The 22,982-nt window shown below is 33.5% G+C and overlaps 1 protein-coding gene across 1 annotated transcript; it reads left to right on the top strand.

Annotated features, from left to right (window-relative positions):
* The first annotated feature begins 6,685 nt into the window (after nucleotides 1–6,685).
* On the top strand, nucleotides 6,686–22,019 carry LOC139490380 (fibrinogen C domain-containing protein 1-like). The gene is made up of 6 exons (XM_071277192.1): nucleotides 6,686–6,813; nucleotides 15,683–15,763; nucleotides 16,274–16,401; nucleotides 17,494–17,590; nucleotides 18,212–18,376; nucleotides 21,755–22,019. Exons 1-6 carry the CDS (start codon nucleotides 6,705–6,707, stop codon nucleotides 22,003–22,005), a joined length of 831 nt encoding a protein of 276 aa, XP_071133293.1. The 5' UTR covers nucleotides 6,686–6,704; the 3' UTR covers nucleotides 22,006–22,019.
* Nucleotides 22,020–22,982: the final 963 nt, after the last annotated feature.

Raw genomic sequence — 22,982 nt, 5'->3', positions numbered from 1 at the left:
ATGACAGTCGAGAAAACCTAATTTAATGTGCAGTATTCAAATAATAAATGATAGATCCATTGGTTGTAGTTGTATGCTTCTTTGATTGTACCCTTCCAAAAATGTTTAATAGATATAAGATGTGGTATGAGTGCTAATGAGACACCTCACAATTTATTAAAGTAAACTATTATAGATCAAAGTACGGTCTTCCACACGGAGCCTTCAAATTTGCCTATACTAAACAGCAAGGTATAAAGTGCCCCCAAAAAATACTAATGTAAAACCATTCAAAATTACTAAAAATGAAATACATAATTTTTGACAAAACTGTTTGAGGTCGACCAGACTCAACATCGGCTTGTGTGCTAAGGTGGCGTATTACAACCACCAATCAATAAATCCACAATCCTTTTTGTCCATGATAGATTGATTGTTCTGTGTTCTTAATGTTCAGTGGCAAATATTTCAGGTATATTCAGGAATTTTTCCGGTGATTTTTATGGCCCCACAACGAATTTGTCGATGCCATATATTTTTACCCTTGTCCGTCATTCCGAAATTCCGTCATTCCGAAATTCCGTAATTCCGTCATTTCGTCATTCCGCAACAAACCATTATACGGAGTTTTTTTCTAAATGCCTTCAGATATTGGGCTGATTTTTGGTATGTGAGTTAACCATGATGAGTTACAGCTCAAGTTTAAGTTTCGATCCGCGCCACTAATTTTTGCCGAAATTGCGGGCTTTGGACTTTGAGAAATTGTTGAAAATCATGTGTTTATATTGAAATTGCAGATTTTTCAACTTTTTTGGACGGGGCCATTCGTGCCGCGTTGACACATCTAGTTTTTACTATAATACTACACATTATTTTTATCACATTATGTTTGTCAAAATTTATTTGACAAATTAAGACGTTCCGGAACCTTTTATACGATAAATGTTTTGCTCATTTTTGAAGGCCGTTAGCCTAAGTGGCCTGAAGATGTTCTGTTTCTAGTCTTGTTCTTGTCTTCTTAAGTCAGTATATAGTTTTCAAATATAAGTTTTTCATATTATCGACTTTTGGTTATATATGTTTTGATAGGTTGCACACAGACAATTCCGGTACACGGTCAGAAAGGACCAACAAAAAATAGTAAAATCAAACAAAAATTCGGTGCAATTTGGGGGCACTTACGGTATTCTAATTTCCGATGATTTTCTCGTATAAAATAAACATGAAACAATTAATCCCCCCCCCCCCCCCCCCCCAAAAAAAATAAAAAAAATAATAACAGATATTATACAAATTGAAATAAGAATGATCATGACAATATTGTATTATTGTAGTGTGGTTTTCCATAAATAAAAATTTGTAGCAAGGATATAGTCAAAATGCAAAAGGTGGTGTTAAACGCCTAGAATCAAACATCAATAAATTAATGTTTGGATTTTTTTCTTCTATTTTTAGCTTTATTCGATTGGTTTCATTTCTGCAGTCTTTACAAGTGCATTATTCCTATAGTGTAAACCCAGAGTAGACGTGGCCGGGTACTTGTATATCCAAACAGCCAAAAAGACAATAAGTACAGATCTGAGAGTACTCTCAGTTATACTGACAGCTAGTTCAAAGTTGATTCCTTTTTTTAATTTTTTTTTTAGAAATTCTATCTTTTCGAATTATCTACAGGTGCATATGATGTACTTGTTTTGTTTGCGACTCATTTAATCAACAACAGGACGAGAAAAAAGAGAGTATGCATTTATTGAATTATGTCAATGTAAAAATCTAAAATAATATAATATACAAAGCGCGTTCTACATTTTGGTTTCTATTGAAAATAGAAATCAAAATGTAGAACACGCTTTGTATATTATTTTATTTCATAATATTCACCGCTACCCGTACTTCTGACATATAATTTAAACGGTAAAACCTTGCATTGAAGTGAAAAATAAAAAAAATATAATCTAAACCATAACTCCTAGGAGTCGATAATAAATAGTGCCAGCGTTAAATTTCTATAAGGAAAAAGGATCATTATGGTTTAGATTATATATTTTTTATTTTTCACTTCAATGCAAGGTTTTACCGTTAAATTATATGTCAGAAGTACGGGTAGCGGTGAATATTATGAAATAAAATAATATACAAAGCGTGTTCTACATTTTGATTTCTATTTTTACCCAACCTACTTGTTGCGACAGTGTAATACGGTGACACTACGCACGTTTTGAAGGAGCATTCCACATGTGTGAACAAGAAACACACCCTGGTAAAATTGCATAGCTTGAACAACCGAAAAACAATCACCAGGAAAGATTTTCTTTCATTTGTAAATTCAGTCTGAGTTTATATGAGTCGTCGCAAAGTGGTTTAATTTTTATATTGTTCTCTGAACATAATTGAACGATGGACAATAAGTGCGTGAATTTTTCTTGCTACCTGATTGGAAGATATTACGAGAAGTTTATTGATTGGTTAGGTCAATTCAAACCTAGTAAATGTCCTTCAATCCCGTAGAGTATCGGATTTGTCCTCTCTATTTTAGCAATTAGATTTTGCCTGGTCATTAACAACGTTAAACGATATATACTACTTCATAACGTGGTACCTCACGTGTGTGGTAAAATTTGTTGATTGATGCACGTGGCTATTCTTGTAAATGAATTAATCTACAAAGCGAGAGCACTTTCCATTTTTATCAGCTAAGAGTCGACTAGCCCTTTTTGAAAGGCTAATGCTTGTAAGACATACAAATCAAAAATTATTGAGCGTAAACGGCAGAAAAAATGCCAGCAAAACATTTTTGGTTTGTTTTGTATAATATATTCGTCAGGTTAACAACTGAATCGGTTGCCAAGTCAAGTTAAATGTTGTTTTTCATTAAATTGTTAACTTTAGAACGATGTTTTTCCGAAACCAACACAGTTCTCTTACTTCACAGACCTGAGTTTAAATTCGCTTCATATGTACAAATGTATGTCTCTGTCCGAAGTCATGAATGAGCCTTTGATTTAGCGGTTCAGTAAAAAGAATAGTGGCAAAATGAAACAAAGCATAAAATGTTTATTGTGAGTCTGACCCATGACTGATTGCAAGACCTGAAAAGGTTAAACAACGCGGGTTCAGACTTCATTTACAAATGAAAGAAAATCTTTCCTGATGATTGTTTTTCGGTTGTTCAAGCTTTGCAATTTTACCAGGGTGTGTTTCTTGTTCACACATGTGGAATGCTCCTTCAAAACGTGCGTAGTGTCACCGTATTACACTGTCGCAACAAGTAGGTTGGGTAAATCGGAATATCTCAATACACAACAACCACACTAGAACATATGTAGGTAATTAACTATTGGATTAGAAAACATCAACGTCGATTGTTTTACATGTTTTATTTGTTTCTTTATTATTTTATAATAAATGCTAAACACCTCCAGCTTTGCTTTGGGTAAACTTCCATATCGTCCCATAATCCCGGTTGAGGTAATTTTTACATAGCTTCATGCATGTATCTACAATGTGTGACTTTGCATTGATTGGTTTGAATCAATAATTATTCCTACATATATCATTGCATAAACTACAAATGTATTTACCACTGGACGTTGCGCAAGCAACAATCGATCATTCAAGATGCTTTAATGAAAAGGAACGAATATCATAATCAAGAACGAGATATGTTTGTTCGTTTATTGCATACATTTTTGTAATCTTCAAGGTAAAAATAACCTGTTATTGACATAATGCAAAATAATCTAATTCAACATAAAACATGTATTGAAAAGAAGAATTTCGAAATACTAGTAAAATTGAAAATATTACCTATAGTTTCCGAACTTTTAACTTTGCAAAAGTTTAAATGGAGAATTATGAATACGTTGAATAAGTAAAAATCAACACACAACATCTTAATGATAAAGTAATTTTATATAAACCACCGTCAATAAGGTACACAAGCTGATATTTTTTATAAACTTTATGTATAAAATAAGCCTGTCAGGTTTACGTGTACAATTTAATCTAGTAATTATTTCTATCTTTTTTTTGATGAAACGAAGAAATAGAAATGAGAAAAACAAAAAACAACCAAGATAGAGAAAGTTATTCTTTTATTCCTTCACAAAAACACACTTTGAAAGTTCACATCATCTATTTGTTATCGTAACTTTCCTGGACATGATGGAGAGTAACAAAGATATAGGAAGTTTTTATAAATTTTTTCAAGATATTTTGTATGTAAACTCTTTAGAACTTGAATTGAACCTTCAACATTGAAATACTATGCAAATAACTGATACATTTGTGACATTGGTTAGTATCATTTTGAAAATTAAATTTTGACAATGCAGTATATATGATTTGCGAGAGGTCACACTTTGGTCAACCGAATGTAAAAAATAAATAATGGAAATTTCTGGATCTCCGCTAGTTGGGATATACCACACAGCCTGTTATGTATATTTGGTTGGTAATTTGGTGTTTATTAACATCTAGTAGCAAACATTTCACACATATTCTCGAAGAGAATATTTTTTTGCGGTATTTATTCATTGACTGGAATGAGGAGACGAAAGTTAGGAATATCACTGTAAATAGTAATCATGTTGGTTAGCAGCGGACGTTTTACCTGGCAAAAAGGAATCCTTCTCTCGCAAATATTACACATTATTATTCATTTTCCTGCAGTCAGTCACTCCAACAGTACATACAATTATTTATCGTCGATGGCAATACATTGCTATTTTGAAGGGATCATTTTTATACGCCCGTCAAAATTTTGACGGGACGTATTATGGTATACAAATGTCCGGTGTCCGTCCGTCTGTCTGTATGTCTGTCCGTCTGTTCGTCTGTCTGTCTGTCCGGCGTAAACATGTCGCACCGTAACTTGAGAACGACTTATCTAAATTTCATGAAACTTAAAATATAGTTGTTTCTTATGATGGTCAAATGATCGGTATACTCTTTGGTGAAAATAAGAATTAAACTTTTTGAGTTACGGCACTATGTAACTAAAACAGGGGTGTGTTTTTTTCACATGTCGCACCGTATCTCAAAAACGAATCTTAATTTTGCTTAACACTTTACACACTTCTTAGTTATATTAATCTTAATATCTGTATACTATTTGGTGATGATTCAAAATTTCATTTTTGAGTTATTGAGTATTTTGTAAAAAAGGGGGAGGTTTTTTTTTACATGTCGCGCTGTATCTCAAAAACGATTTATGATTATTGCTCAAAACTTTACACACTTCTTTGTTATATTAATCTAAAGATCTGTATACTTTTTAGTGATGATTCAATATTTCATTTTTGAGTTATTGATTATTTTGTAAAAAAGGGGAGGGGGTTTTTACATGTCGTGCCGTATCTCAAAATCGATTTATGCTTATTGCTCAAAACTTTACACACTTCTTTGTTATATTAATCTAAAGATCTGTATACTTTTTGGTGATGACTCATAATTTTATTTTTGAGTTATTGAGTATTTTGTTAAAAAGGGGAGTTTTTTTTTACATGTCCCTACGTATCTCAAAAACAATTTATGGCTATTGCTTGAAACTGTACACACTTCTTTGTTATATTAATCTAAAGATCTGTATACTCTTTGGTTTGATTCAAAATTTAATTTTAGTGATATTTAGTTTTTTGTAAAAAAAAAACCCAGGGTACTAGGGGTGTTTCACATGTCCCGCCGTGTCTCAAAAACAATAAATAGTTATTGCTTAAAACTTTCTCAGAAACTATTTATGGTTATTGCATAAAACTTCCACACAAGACGTCGAGCGTATCATGCGCTCGTGGCGCAGCTGTTTATTTTTAATAAATTGTATTAAATATCCTTAATTTCTTAAAAACAAAAAGTTTTAGATGGAGCGGGTTTCTTTAGTACATTTCCATTAAAAATTACTCAAAAACAAATATTTAGTCACTCACCGCTACTAGATGTTGGGGTCTGTTTTTATAGGTGAAGAAACAGAAGTCGGTATGCTCTGAGAGAACATCCGCTCTATGATCGGAAATCTTACAATCATGCCACGTAAAAGATTTGAACTCCCGACCTTGATGTTGACAGTCTAGACTTAGGGATACAGCAGTTGGATCAGTCAGACAACTTGAAAAGGCCCCTCTCATCCCCCCCCCCACCAACACAAACACACACAAGATATTGGTTGATACCATAGCAATGTCAAGTCAATGTTAACTGGCTTTTTTTCAAATTTCAAATGGTCTCCAAAGGAAATAAGGAACACACTTTCCTTATTATTATTAGTATCATTATAATATGGTTGTCTTAATTAGAAATACATGTCATACACACGGTAAAGGAGATGTTCTTGATTGACATACCATTTTCTTTACATACCATTTTCTTTAAGTTCAGAGGTCATATTTTTGTAGAATTTTCTCGTTACATGTAGTTAAGATATACATAATTATGTTGTAGATGTAAATGTGACGACACTAGCGCAGTATTTATGGGGTCTATGCTGTAGAGTTACACTAACATGTCACTAAGTTTGCTCTTAGATACTCGTGTTTTTGGAATTTAAAAAAATAGAACTAACAAAATAACATAAAGCTCTCTGTAACAATATATATGCGACACACATCTCCATCACGCAATATTGATATTAATAAACATCTGTCACAAACAAACGTACCATATAAAATTACTGACACTTGAGCGGTTATTTTCAGTAATTGTTTTCGATCATTGCAAAGAAGGAAATTATAATGTTTTTTACTGCAGCACTGTTCGCGCTTTGTCTTCTGGGAACTGCCAGGCTTCACAAAGCTTCAATTTTATATGATCGACGAAATGTTGTGTCGACGTCACAGACAGGTAAGACAGCAACCATTTGATTTTAAGGGGGAAAAGGGTAAGGGGTAGGGATACGAGGTGCTGGCATGGATGAAAAGTTCTGCATTTTTTAGTTGTCATCTCTGTCCTGTCTTTTTATATTTCACCGTATCCTGCATTTAAAAAAAAGTTTATCCTGACTTTTTAAACAAAAATTGTCATCCTGCCTTTTTACCAATTGTTCATCTTGCCTTTTTATTTAACTCCAAACTCTTGTCCTGCCTTTTTTTTATTTGCTCCTAGACCTCCCCCTTAAAACTCAAATGGTCCATGTAGCTCTTTTAGAGTAATTTTATGTGAATTAAATTTGTTGCTGTCAATCCATGTTGGGGTACAAACAAAAAATGTAAATGATTTGATTGTCTTAATAGTTTACAATTTAACAATTATATCATTATAATATAATAATATAATAACAGATTGTATTGCATAGCAATATAATATTTCCCACAGAAAGTAACCAAAAGTTAGCGTGCAATAAATTCTAATATTGCACTAGTGCAATAAATCTTCAAAATTCATGACGTCATCAACGACAAAATCTTAGTTTAAACCAATTTTTACTTTCAAATATTATATTGCTGTACAATAAAAGGATTATTGCATGAATATTGGGGAATATTGTCCCTCGTAGAACATACATTTGTATATTGCACTCGTAAGCTCGTGCAATATAAAATTCTACTCGGGACAATATTCCCCAATATTCATGCAATAACCCTATAGTATGAGTAAGATTATAGAAATAAATAGGCAAAAAAAAAAAAAAAATCGTTTTTTTTGTAATTTGTATGGCATTCAAGATTTATAAAAAAAAGAAGCAATAATACCAGGCTGCTAAAACTGATGGAGGACGCTCTCTGTGAATAAATACAGAATTATTATCATTTAGTAACACAATTTAACTCACTGTAATTGATTTTTTTGTCGAATGATGACATTCAACTGAAGATTCAGTTCTAGTCACAATGGAATGTATTTATTTGTTTACAAGATTGATCGTTTATATAAATATACAGTGCTAATTTCAATTGTTTAACAATGCAAGCGTACATTTTAGATAAATAAAGTGAATGAAAACTACGGTTCCTTATTTGTGCATTGTGATTTAAAATTTGTAAGTTTTGTTTACAACTCTTTCTTGTATTGTTCTGGTCGTACTATTGCAAATATTCAATTTCATTACTGTATCATGTGTTTCCATAAGTTTACCATAGTACTATCGCATGGTTAGGTTAGAAATTAATGGTAAACCCTAGTGTCGTAGTGTTTTAATGTCTAAACTTACCGTTTTAATTCATTGACATAACTGAACGACTCGATTATCAATTAACAGTATTAGATAATCGTTTCAAAGAATCCACTTCAAACTTTTGTGATAGACAGTTTTAAGTTTGCAGTGTTCCGAGAGTTTATGTTCTATGTTGAAGGCAAATGTAGTGACCTGCAATACAAGTACCGTTCAATTGTGTTTAGTCATATGTCTTGTGTTTCTGTCTCTGACCTATGTTTTCTGTATTTGGCATGTGTAGTGCATCATGACACAAGACATTGTTGCGTGAACCATTATGAACTTTCGTGTAGGACTGCTGTGTGTATTTTTGACATGGAATTCGAACTCTTGACGAGACTATGAATTTTTGACTTTTTGACTCTTGACCTATCTTGATACAGTATATTACCTTGACCTCAAAATACAATTTTCAATTGACCTTGCTTCTGAATATGTGGCATGTAGATGTATTGTCATAAGATGGTGAGTCTAGTGGCACGAGAAACTTCATGTGAGCTTGACCTTTGCCCTCAATAGACAACTTGTATATTTTGTTTGAATTAAATGAAGAATTGTCTGATTGGCACTCATACCACATCTTGTTATATCTATATTAGATATAGAGCTATGTTTGTTAGTTTTGGTTACCACGATGTCCCTTTCCTAAAAATCTGCTTGGTGTTTTTTTGACAAGGAACTCTTGACCAGGCTATGACTTTTTGACTCTTGACCTATGCATATGGGTTGTGTCTCTTGGTATGATTACCTTGACGTCAAGTCAGGAGTCTCTGGTTTTGTTAGTCTTGTATGTTTTTTATTGTAAGTTCATTTTTATGTTTTGGAGTTTGAACTAGTACACATTTTGTTGAGAGGCCATCTGAAACCCGCCTCCGGTTGATGGATTTTCTCGCTTTATTGAAGACCCATTGGTGGCCTTTGACTGCTTTCTCTTCTTTTGTCATGTTACTGTCTCTTTCACACATTCCACATTTTCATTCTCAATTTTAAAGAATGTTTGAATCAAATGAAAACTAAATCCTTTAATTTCCGCAAAAAATAAGAGAGAACATTTACTGCTTCAGTAGCAGCATGTGCTTGCCAGTTGACTTGTGATAGATAATGCAAAATATTTCAATCATTTTACCTTAAATTTTATTTCATGGACATGTAGGTATGGATAGTCTGTTTTTACATCTTAAAAATTCACACAGAAGGTATACGAATAAACTGAACTCAGTGCAAAGAACCTTTAAAGTACACTTAGACAGAGAGCTCAATCTAGTGAAACACTTTGTTATGCTGGTCACATGTAACGTGAAATTTCACTGTCTGTTACCAAACTGAACAGAAACCCTCAAAAAAATATGCAAGTTAATTCTATTAGAAGTAGAATTCAATGGAAGTAAATAACCTGTTTACTGAAATAAATGTATAGAATATGTCTATTGGCCACAGATGCCTCTGCTTGTGAAAAACACAATGAGTAAAATTCTACATATACATGTAGACGCAGGATTCACGGGATTCACGTAATTTTGACCGTTTTGTGACCATAAGCATTGTGTATAAGTTTCAAAACATTTAGTTGAGACAAACTAACGTTAAAGAATTGAAACAACAAATTTAGCATTTTTCCTATTTTAAGGATCAGTGTTGTCATTTGTATCATTGGTACTCGTACCACATCTTCTTACATCTAATAACTCATGAACAGTGACGCCACCCAATATCGAACTTGATAGATCTGTGTTATGGGGTAAAAAGCATTGCGTATAAGGTATATAACATTTGATTAAGTCAAACTTTTTTAAGAGAACGGAAACGAAAAATTCGTCATTGTCTATGTTTTTAAAGGGACACGATAACTCATGAACGGTTAAAGTGACGCTACCAAATTTCAAATTTGATTTTGTGTTGTGTGGTAATAAGCATTGTCCCAGATTAGGGTGGTGGGGATCCTGCTAACATGTTCAACCCCGCCTTCTTCGGTATGTATGTGAATAAATAAATAAATAAAATCCTCATAGATACCAGGACTAAATTTAGTATATACGCCAGAAGCGCGTTTCGTCTACAAAAGACTCATCAGTGACGCTCGAATCCAAAAAAGTTAAAAAGGTCAAATAAAGTACGAAGTTGAAGAGCATTGAGGACCAAAATTCCTAAAAAGTTTTGCCAAATACAGCTAAGGTAATCTATGCCTGAGGTAGAAAAGCCTTAGTGTTTCAAAAATTTAAAGTTTTGTATTAAAACAGTAAATTTATAAATATAACCATATCAATGACAATTCATGTCAGCACAAAAAGCTGACTACTGGGCTTGTGATACCCTCGGGGAAATAAATCTCCACAGTGGCAGTGGCATCGACCCAGTGGTTGTAAATAAACTAATCATAGATACCAGGACTAAATTTAGTATATACGAAAGACGTCACACTGTCGCAGGTCAGGAGCCTGTAATTCAGTGGAGAGTTCTCAATGACACTCATACCACATTAGGTGGAGGGCGGGGATCCCGCTAACATGTTTAACCCGGCCTTAATTTCTGTGTCATTTTAATCTCTTGTGGAGAGTTGTCTCATTGGCAATCATACCACATCTTCTTTTTATATATTTACGTTAATGTCGCAGTTGCAATTACATGTATTGCGCCAAAAAAATCGTTAGAACACCTTACAGATATATTTATTTCATATTTTGAAAACGCCCCATATAAACTATTAAATCAAAATTAAACAGCTACAGGCCTAGGAAACCAGGTAAAACACATGCAATGTTGGATTTACTCATTCCTATGCTTCCGCAAGCAAAGAGTCGTGGTAAATTGAACAACATCAAACAGGTCCAACAGACCGTTGATTCTGGGGTCTCTCAAGGAACTGTTATGGTCAGGTGTTATTAAGTAAATGATATCAGTGATATCTTGAAAAAACTGGGTGTATGGCCAATAGAAACATCAAAATGATCAGATGCGTAGTGTGAAATAAAGTATCATTTCCGTCATAAAAAAAGAACAGAGCAGAATGAGTTTTCAGTTGTCTTGACATAACACCAAAATCATTAAAAACTACCAAAATTACCATTGAAACGGGGGAATCAGCAAATCAATGGGGATCATAAAATATAACAGACTAAAAGCATAAAAACAATAATAAATAAATATAAGCACTAGCATTTAATGGCAGATATATTAAAAAAAGAAAGAAAGAAATTTCAGCTTTGAGACAGCACTTTTTATAATGGCCTTTTGCTCTGCTTTTTATGCATTTTTTTTTTTATATATATTTGATTGCTCATTTATTTTCAAGTTCGACGTAACTTTATTTAATTGGCTTTGTAATAATGTCAGATTTGATAGAAATACATGTGAAGTATACAGGCCCGTAGCCAAGAATTTCCAAAAGGGGGGGGGGGGGGGGGGCGGGGTATTTGGACTCACGCCCCCTGACTACGGGAATGGTATATTTAACAAATTGTTTTGATCGAAACAGAATGGTAAAAAACATATAAAAAGAAAAAGATGATCAATTTAAGTTTGTAAGCTTTATTTAGTTGAAAAATAAGCTGTAAAATATTACAAAATGTATATGTACAATTAATTTGTCAAATTTGATACTCTTTGTGAAGGGCATGCATATCATGAATCATTCGGCCTTAAAATAAAGAAATCAAAGTTAAGATTGAATATTTTTATAATAAAATAATAATGAAATTGTGTGTGTGTTACAACAGTGCTAGTGGATGAGTATACCAGCACAATAGCCAGAACTTCTGTATTGGCGCCATAGTGGAGTGGCATAAAGTTCGTCCCGAACGTCCCCAAAAATGAGTTCCGTTATCCTAACTTTAGTTTGCCTCAACCAAATACTACAAAACTTATACACAATATAAAAAAGAAGATGTGGCATAAGTGCCAATGAGAACACTCCACAAGAGACCAAATGACACAGAAATTAACAACTATAGGTCACCATACAACCTTCAACAATGAGCAAAGTCCATACCGCGTAGTCAGCTATAAAAGGCACCGACATGAAAATGTAAAACAATTCAAAAGAGAAAACTAACGGCCTAATTTATTTACAAAAAATGCACGAAAAAACAAATATGTAACACATAAACAAACATCAATCACTGAATTACAGGCTCCTGACTTGGGACAGGCACATACATACAGAATGTGGTGGGGTTAAACGTGTAGTAGGATCCCAACCCTCCCCCTAATCTGGGACAGTGGTATAACATTACAACATAAGATTAACTTGAAGTGGACGTGGCCGGGTACTTGTACATCCCAACAGCAAAAAGACACTAGGTATAGTACTTGCAGTTAACTGACAGCTAGTTCAAAGCCACTAACAACCAACAAAAACTCATGCATCTAAGACGTAACAATTGATGGTACTATAATAATCTAGACGATAACGCATTATGTTGGAGCATACTATATGTTGCAGCATCCTGCAGTGAATGCATGTTTGAGATACTTCATACTTGAATAGCGGAAATGCACAAATGTCTCCTGTTGTCCATTCACCACGTATCATGCTGGAATCGATGATTGTTGAAAAAATGGTGAATAATAATATGAAATTAAAGCTGCTAATTCATTTTATATTTTTTTTATTTTAACATTCTATAACCTATTTTGTCTGGCCCTCATACTTTTTATGTATTGAATCAATATTCTAATTTTGTTTTCGTCCATACTTAAGTTATTATGTCTTTCCAATTTGGATGTAACGGTTTATTTAGTGGTATATATTTAGTTGATGTCTTCTTAGTTGATACAATTATAATGATATATTCAATCAATATTTTTGCTCTGTCATGGTCGTTTTCTGCTAGTACTAAGACCTGCTTTAGTCTTTAGTAGTATACTTGAGAGTTCTTTTTTAACTGACCTGGGTCCTGCTAAGTGAGCTTTTCTCATCACTTGGCGTTCGTCGTCCGATTTTCGTCTTTGTTAACTTTTACAAAATGTCCGGGCTCAGTCTCAGAAACTACTGGGCCAAATGTTATTGAACATATGGCTTTTAAGGAGTCGCCCGATAGTTTTGGTTAAACTTTGCAACAATTATCATCGGTGTATCTAGTTTAAAAACTGTGTGAAAAACATGTCTAATCTGTCATCGGACTCGGACTTCTTTTAAAATTAGGTTTACTGTGTATTGCTTCATATGTGTTTCTTAATTCTACATTGGCTAGAGGTATAGGGGGAGGGTTGGGATCTCACAAAATATGTTTACCCCCTACCCCCCCCCCCCCCCTTTCCGCATTTTTTCGCCTGTCCCAATTTCAGGAATCTCTGACCTTTGTTAGTCTAGTTTATATGTTTTGGAGTTTAGTGTGACGCCCATTTTCACTGAACTAGCCTACACAATTTTATTTAAGGGCCAGCTGATACCACCTCCGGGTGCGAGATTTTCTCGCTGCGTTGAAGACCAATTGGTGGCCTTCTGATGTTGTCTGGTCTTTCATCGGGTTGTTGCTTCTTTGACTTTTTTTATTCTCAATTTTATTAGAATCTTGAGCTCTACCTTATGTCCATTCACGTCAAAACGGTCAAATGACTAGGAGTTATCGACCTTATTTGACGAATTTTCTCACTTACATGTTCGCCTGTTATATTGAAATATATGATAAATAGATAGAATCTTTTAATAGCAAAAATTACCAGCAAGATCTATTGATGTTCATACTTCTTTTTTCCCTCCCCTTAAATTCCGTCTATATAAAAATTTCTTTCCGTTTCCGTTTCCGTTCCGTTTTCCGTTTCCGCCGTTTAGCAACACCCCCTAATTGGATGGTTTTAAAACTTCTAGAAATATTAACGGAAATAAGAGATGAGAAAAGGAAAATAAATGAAAACAGAACAACTGGATTAAATAAAAGGATGTTCGATATACTGTATATTTCGGTTTATATTTAAAATATATACGATGCTTTCTTTCATCTAATTTCCTAATCAAAATAATTAAAATGAGAAGATAAATACCTTACAGCTTCCTTTACCGTCGATGCTGCGGAATGTTTAATGTTATAAAACAATTTTAGCGTCTTTGACCTAGTTTATCTTTTTATTCGGATACTTGTGGTTAACTTCTCCAAGTTCAACGGGAACATTAGAATGATCTAGAATAGAACCCAGATGGAACCAAGAAGTTGGGTTGCTATAACCAAGGTTCAGAACAAAAAAAAAACCCAGATGGAACCAAGGTTTAGAACCAAAATGCCCGGATAGAACCTAATTGCATTCGGAATTCTCATGACTTTTTATACCTTCCACGAATTTTCCAAATCATTTATTTATTTAGTATACAAGATTAATCGTTGATATAAATATACAGTGTTAATTTCCAAGCGTACATTTTAGATGAATAAATACGGTTCCTTATTTGTGCATTGTGGTTAAAAATTCGTATGTTTTGTTTCCAACTCTGTCTTGTCTTTGGCCGTTCCAATTAATTTCTGACAGGTGGGGATGGATGGGGAGATTTCTTTAATACGTATCAGAAAAAAAAATCATGAAAATCTACCTATCAGATCTCCGAATTAAGACCTATCAGATGAAGAGTTTCTGTTCATATAGGGTGGATGGCCTTCCATGGGAAAAAATTACCTATCAGAATTTTTTTATTCAAGTATTGTACTCATCAGAATTTTAAATACGATACCAGATAATGCACTGTTTACATTCCAAAGCACCCCTAAGATCTAATATAGACATTTTTGTAACCCCTAAAATGTAATTATTTTTAATCATTTACTGCTGCAAGACCCTCAGAAGTTTTTTGCGTATAAGTGTACGTGTCAGATGAAAAAAAATAAAAAAATCACCCCTAAGATGTATGAATTTTACACCCCTCAGAAAAGACCATCCATCCCCATTTAGCAGATAATAACTGGAATGGCCCATTGTTCTGGTCGTACTATTTCAGATACTGTATCATGTGTACTATCACATGGTTAGGTTATAAATTAATGGTAAACCCTAGTTTTTAATGTTTTAATGTCTAAAATTACCGTTTTAATTTATTGACCTACATGTAACTGCACGACTCGATTCTCAATTAACATTAAGATAATCGTTGCAAAGAATCCTGCTCAAACTTTTGTGAAAGACGGTTTTAACTTTGCAGTGTTGCGAGAGTTTAATGTTCTATGTTGAAGGCAATTGTAGTGACCTGCAATACAAGTACCGTTCAATTGAGTTTAGTTATATGTCTTAGGTTTCTGTCTCTGACCTAGGTTTTCTGTATTTGGCATGTGTACGCATCATGACACAAGACATTGTTACGTGTACCATGATGAACTTTCGTGCAGGAATGCTGTGTGTATTTTTAACATGGAACTCTTGACCAGATTATGACTTTTTGACTCTTGACATATGCACGTTGTGTGTGCCATCATGATACAGTGCGTTCCTTGGTATATTACCTTGACCTCAAAATATAATTTTCAATTTACCTTGCTTCTGAATATGTGGCATGTGAGCTTGACCTTTGCCCTCAATGTACAACTTGTATATTTTGTTTGATTTGGTATATTTATATAAAATTTATATATAACTAAACAGGCGTGTGTCTTTATGGAGAAGCTGCTGAAAGAATACTCAGTCTGGCGTTGGCAATGAAAGATTCAAATCCAAAATGTCATAGTAAGAAATTTACATTAGATATTATCAGAAACGTTTTCGACTCATATATCGCAAAAATATTATTATAACTAACTGGAAATTGGCAATGTAAGAAATACAATCATTATGTTTTCAACTATCTAACAGAACGAGTTTAACACGATTTTTGTATATACTCAGTAGCATTATATTTATTGTACGCTCTTTCGTAAAGGGAAAATTTGAAGCTTATAGCACGTACACAATGTACTCGAAGTTTAATATACAGTAGACAGGTTTGAAATGGGTTTTTTTCCATGCCTGTTCGTTTTTATTTATACTGTTTTACGTAATAACGTAACTGTCATGTCGGGGCCTTTCTTGGCTTACGATCAGTTTTGCTGTCTAAAGACCGTACAGTGATCTGATATATCATTTCTCACATCTAAGCCATTTGTTCTTTGGTAGATACATCTAGTTGTCTCAATGTTAGACAGTCATATCACATCTTCTTGGTTTTATATTATAAGTTAAGTATTTTATATTTTATAGGAAGACGACCACGCGATTGTAATGATATTCCAGAATTGTGTCCAAGTGACGTATACACAGTTTATCCAAGATACTCAACTGGATTTGACGTCTATTGTGAAATGAAAATAGACGGTGGACATTGGACTGTAAGTTATAGAAGTGAGGAAAGATAAATGATATTGTCATTTTGTTTAGTTTCTGTTGTTACCTATTCTGACATCGGACTCGGACTTCGCTTAAACTGTGTTTTACTGTGCGTATTGTTGTGTGTTTGTTTTTCTGCATTGGCTAGAGGTATAGGGAGGGTTGTGATATCAAAAACATGATTAACCCCTCCGCATTTTTGCGCCTGTCCAAAGTCGGGAGCCTCTGGCCTTTGTTAGTCTTGTATGATTTTAATTTTAGTTTCTTGTGTATAATTTGGAGTTTAGTATGACGACCATTCTCACTGAACTATTATACATATTTGTTAAGGGGCAGCTGAAGGACTCTTCCGGGTGCGGGAGTTTCTCGCTAATTGAAGACCCATTGGTGGCCTTCGGCTGTTGTCTGCGCTATGGTCGGTTTATTGTCTCTTTGACGCATTCCCCATATCCGTTCTCAATTGTATAATTGTTTTATTAGCCATTGTATTATTTTCATCAATCATAATTGGCGAACACAAATGTGTTTTTCCCTGTTACATTTGTAGATATAGGAAGATGTGGTATGAGTGTCAATGAGACAGCTCTCTATCAAAGTAACAATTTATAAAAGTACACCAATATACATTTTGTAGGTCAATGTACGGTCTTCAACACGGAGCCTGGGCTCACACCGAACAGCAAGCTATAAAACGCCACAAAAATTACTATTGTAAAACCATTCAAATGGGAGCATTGAATTTCTCTTCTTGGAGGGGGTCATTATTATCTTACAAATATACCCTGTAGACTGCAACACCTTCAAAGACAGCTGCCATTTTTATCGAGTTACGTAAGATGAGATGTGATTTTTTTGCTTAAGATTTTTCTTAATGTGTATTTTTATAAGGATTGTCTTTCAATGATGCTACGTCATGATTAACATAAAAAAAAGGTCCAATTTTAATCGAAAACTGGTTATAGGATTGTCTTAGAATTTTGATACTCATTTATACGGGTAAATATGGAAATTTCCTAGAGAAAACTGCTGGTAACTGGTATATTTCTAAATCATTTCAAATGGAAGTTAAAAATTCTCAAATCATTCTATTCAAGGTTTTTCAAAGACGAGAGAATGGAGCTGTTGATTTCTTTCGAGGTTGGGATGACTACAAACATGGATTTGGAGACATCGAGCATGAATTCTGGCTTGGTAAGCTATATATTTAAAGTTGTCTACATTTTTTATGCCCCATTTATGAGCATTATGCTTTTTGGTCTGAGAGTCCGTCCGTTCGTTCGTCCGTACGTCCGTCTGTCCAGCTTCAGGTTAAAGTTTTTTGTCGAGGTAAGGTTAGAGGTTTTGGTCGAGGTAGTTTTTGATGAAGTTGAATCCAATCAACTTGAAACTTAGTACACATGTTCTCTATGACATTATCTTCCTAATTTTAAAGCCAAATTAGAGGTTTTACCACAATTTCAAGGTCCACTAAATTGAGAAAATGATGGTGCGGATGGGGCATCCGTGTACTTGAGACACATTCTTGTTTGTTTATCGGTTGTTGTGACCATTCAACCTCCAAAAACTGAAGTAATCTATATTTGACCAATATGAAACAGTCCTAAAAGAGTACTTATTTATATATTATCAATCTAGACTTGTTTATAGGTACATCAGTTTGCTCTTTATTTTATCGACAGTTTCAACGTTTTTCAAGTAGTTGTTTCCATTTGATTCAATTTTCTGTCTTTAAAAGCCCAAATAAATTCAGGTTTTATACACTTGGACACATACATGTATTTCAGTTGAATGAATGATGATTTATTTCTACAGGGAACAAGCAGATGCATTCACTTACAGCACAAGGAAGGTACGAAATGAGGATAGATCTGTCTGACTTTGATAGGAACCATGCATTTGCAAAATACAAAGATTTCAAAATAGGAGATGCAAGTTCAAAGTTCAAACTTACGGCAACTGGATACAACGGCACTGCAGGTAAAAGAATGTAACTTAACATATCCTACAAACTGACCACTTTTAATTAAATTATTAAGTTTGTCTGAATTGAATATAATTGCGATGGATTTAAAACGTAAGGTTCATTACATTAATGTACATGTACCAATATTCCGTAAAATGGATAAAACAAGATTGTGTTTCAAAAAGAGGATATTAAATTTACTCCATTAAAAAAAATAAAATTGATTTATAAATAAATTTATTCTAAAAACAGTTGTTGGCATGACACGGGTTATGTTCTTCTCATATATGTTATGATGGTATGATACTAAACCCCTAACGGGAAGGATTGTGCCTGATGTTCATATGATGAAATCATAATCTTTCAGTCAGTTTAATTGAAGTCTGGAGCTGGCATGTCAGTTAACTGCTGGTAGTCTGTTGTTATTTATGTATTATTGTCATTTTGTTTATTTTCTTTGGTTATATCTTCTGACATCAGACTCGGACTTCTCTTGAACTGAATTTTAATGTGCGTATTGTTATGCGTTTACTTTTCTACATTGGTTAAAGGTATAGGGGGAGGGTTGAGATCTCACAAACATGTTTTATCCCGCCGCATTTTTGCGCCTGTCCCAAGTCAGGAGCCTCTGGCCTTTGTTAGTCTTGTATTATTTTAATTTTAGTTTCTTGTGTACAATTTGGAAATTAGTATGGCGTTCATTATCACTGGACCAGTATATATTTGTCTAGGGGCCAGCTGAAGGACGCCTCCGGGTGCGGGAATTTCTCGCTACATTGAAGACCTGTTGGTGACCCTCTGCTGTTGTTTTTTATTTGGTCGGGTTGTTGTCTCTTTGACACATTCCCCATTTCCATTCTCAATTTTATTATAAAAAAAAAAGATCAGCAACTTAAATGAAGTAAAAATTGACATCAAGCACATTGTCAAGATATATTCAAGATATATTTTTCTCCCTAATTCTATGGAAATTAACCCCTTTCCGAACCCATTGTATAAAAAAAAATAATTAATCAACGTGTGGTTGCTGGTGATCTCAAAAGATCATTGGATGATTTTAAGGGTCATGACCTTTTTAGTTAACTGGATGAATCAAAATAATTTTTTATGCTGCGTTCAATATCGTAGCAGCTACGTAGTGCTACATAGATTTTGATTATTGAACGTGTAGCTATGTACTAGTTGTTACATAGATATTGATAGCAGCTACGTAGCGGCTACGTAGATGCTACGATATTGAACTCAACCCTGTTAGCATAAAAAATTATTTTGATTAATAATTTGTGTTAATGAAATTGACAACTTCGTGCAATGTGAAAGGTACTCGAAGGGGATTTACAGTTAACAAAAAAAGAAAATGTATTTTTTAATCATTAGAGAAACAGATTCTTACATAGTTACTCGTGGATTATCGGAATTATCCAATCTCGATAGTTAAATTATAAATTTTAACTATCTCAATATATCCCTTTCCTGACATGTATCATTATTTTTATTTAATCAACGTGTGGATCGTTTAATCTAAGTTCTTCATTGTTCAAAATTCGAATTTTCTTGCTTTCTTCTGAATTTCCTATTGGGACGGCACGAAAAAGGGCGACCATGCCTGATGACGTCACATAGAAAGAACACATCTTTTTGCAGATCATTTGAAATTGTCTGCATATCATAAAAATCATTAGAGAAACAGATTCCACCACCAAATCTTGTGTAATACGATATTTATCCACTCTCGACAGCTGAATTTTAAATATTTAAATGTCTGGAGTGGATACATATCGCATCACACTAGATGCAGTGGTAAAATCTTTATTTATCGCTATTTTGTGCATTTTCCCTTTGATCTTTTTTTGTGATAATTTTTCATATCATGCTACTGGCTTGAGATAGAAAATTATCGCTAGAAACTAAGGACGAATTTGGCGTTGCTAATGAAATTGACATGAAATTAAAAACGTCGGCATAGGTAAAATAGCGATAAACAGATTATCATTGGTCAAGCGAGAAAATCAATCTCGTTGAGATGATCAACGATAATTTATAACTACATGTACATGTACGTAAAAAATAAGGCTAGTTTCCCCGTTTTTTTTCTGTTTTGCTATGATACCCGTATGTTGTAAGGGAGAGAACCAGCCTAGCAGATATTAAATACAAATGTTAATACCCTACATGGAACAAATTGAGCCTCCAATGAGAACTCTTGTTATACATGTATGTGGGAATAAATAATTTGTTATGTCTTATACATTTTTTTTTTTTTTGTATTATTAATCAAATATTTTTTTAATGATTTGTGGTTCGTTAAAACTCGATCACATATAAATTTGTATTTACTACGTGCTGTGGGGTCTAGCATTTCGCAGGTCAAGTCAGCATATTGGACAGGTCATACATCATGCTACTAAAATACATTCTAGTTTTACATTATGCATTCAATAGATGTTGATTAATACTATGATATCCTTTGGTTGAGGTCAACACGATCTTATATCGACCTATTGAAGCATATCGACCTCAGACTTGATCCCCGGTCTGTATTCTATGGTTTGTTTTGTATTTGCGACTTTTTGTATTTCTTTTGTTCTTATAACGTGACTATGTACTTTAAAAGATCCCGTCAGTATGATATTGTTCTATGTATATGTCATTATGATATATTTCTATTATGAATTACAATATACGTTGAACCACAAACGTCAAAATTATTCAATCGCGTAGTGGAATTAACTATTTTTGGACTAGTTTAAATCTCGGTCTATTTCTTAAATTTATTCTTACATACTTTTGATTTTTTAACCCTGTATGCTAACATTCCCATGAAAATTTTAAAATTGTTTGTACGTACATTGAACGACAAATTTATGTGACGTATAAAATTTTCTGACGTCAGACACACAAATCAATAAATGTGTTCGTAGATAGTAGATGTTTTTGTGTTCTGTTAAATTGTTCCTTTTAAAATTGTTAAACGATGATGACTGATGTACCCATATTTTGACTATTATATTTATTGTGTCTGTTTATTTAACGCATCAATGTAAAAATATCGGAAATTGATGAGACTGTCATTAAAGTGAGAGGGTTAGCGCTATCGAACCAGGTTTAATCCACCATTTTCTACATTTGAAAATGCCTGTACCAAGTCAGGAATATGACAGTTTTTGTCCATTCGTTTTTGATGCGTTTTGTTATTTGATTTTGCCATGTGATTATGGACTTTCCCAATTGATCTTCCTCTAAGTTCAGTATTTTTGTGATTTTACTTTTTTCTTCTCTTACATGTATATAGATAAAATTCGTACCGACCTCATACAAGGGCTATAATTGCATAATATCAGCTTCAAATATTCATTTTAAACAAGTAATTATTTTTCAATAACATTTTATAGGAAACAGCTTGGCACACCATAATGGCAACGCCTTTTCAACCAAAGACATGGATAATGATAATTCCAAGTCAAATTGTGCTACTTTTTACACTGGCGCTTGGTGGTTCAACAGTTGTACTACGTCTGACTTGAATGGAGTATACTTCAATAAGACACCAGACCAGAATCACGATGGTGTCTACTGGCGAACATGGAAAGGAACTAACTACTCGCTAAAACATTCATTGATGATGATGCGGAGGATAAATTAATTCGATTAAACCATATACTATTAGACCAGTCTTGTTATTGTCTTAAAAAACGAATACTGGAAGAATTCACAAATATGCATTTGTTATCGTTTGATCAAATCAAACTGAAACGGCCTAGCATGAAAAAAAAAGAAGATCAACGGTAATTATTACCAAATGTTGCACACTCTTTAAACTATTGCTACATGTAATTAGAAGTAAAGTTTAGAAAAAAGTGCAATTGATCCAGATCTGTTTACAATGTTACGACTATGTAAATGATTTGTTAGAGCTGTTCTTTCAAGTTCAATTGATATTTGTAGAGGTTGATTTACAACTGATAAAATTTCTAAATTGCTATATAAAGGCAATAGCAGTATACCGTTGTTCGAAACTCATAAATCGATAGAAAAAAAACAAATCCGGGTTACAAACTTAAACTGAGGGAAACGCATTAAATATAAGAGGAGAACAACGACACAACATTCAAAATGTAACACACAGAAACTAACTAGTAAGCATTAGACAAAATCCGATGATAATAACAAATATATAAGTAATCGATACTTTAAAAGATTTACTGACAAATTAAAACAAAAGTCGTAGAATTCTTACAAAGGTTTCAACATTTGGTTTTGAATTCTGACTCTTCATTGTTGTTGTTATTGGTTTTGGTAGGCGGCTTACTTATATAGTAATTGCGCCGTAAGGAGGCTCGAGGGTATAAAAATTTCAGAAAAAATTAAACATTTGTTTTTCACTACAAATTTTATTTATTACCTTTTGTAGTTGTTACTTTATCATATGGTACAAAAATCATTCAAAACAATCAATTCGTGTTGGCCCCAGATATCATTTGAAATGTGTACATCATTGCAAAAGTTCCAAATTATCTCCCTTTGGTGGAAAAATACCCTTTTTTGGCTTTAAAATTGAAATATCTTTTTTAACTTATCGGTGACATATATTTTTTAATATAATTTCCATATAAGCTGTAC

Source organism: Mytilus edulis, chromosome 9, assembly GCF_963676685.1.
Source record: "Mytilus edulis chromosome 9, xbMytEdul2.2, whole genome shotgun sequence".
NCBI classification, from domain to species: Eukaryota; Metazoa; Mollusca; class Bivalvia; order Mytilida; family Mytilidae; genus Mytilus; species Mytilus edulis.
The sequence above is the reverse complement of the archived record's forward strand: the minus strand, read 5'-3'. Positions and strand labels throughout refer to the sequence as shown.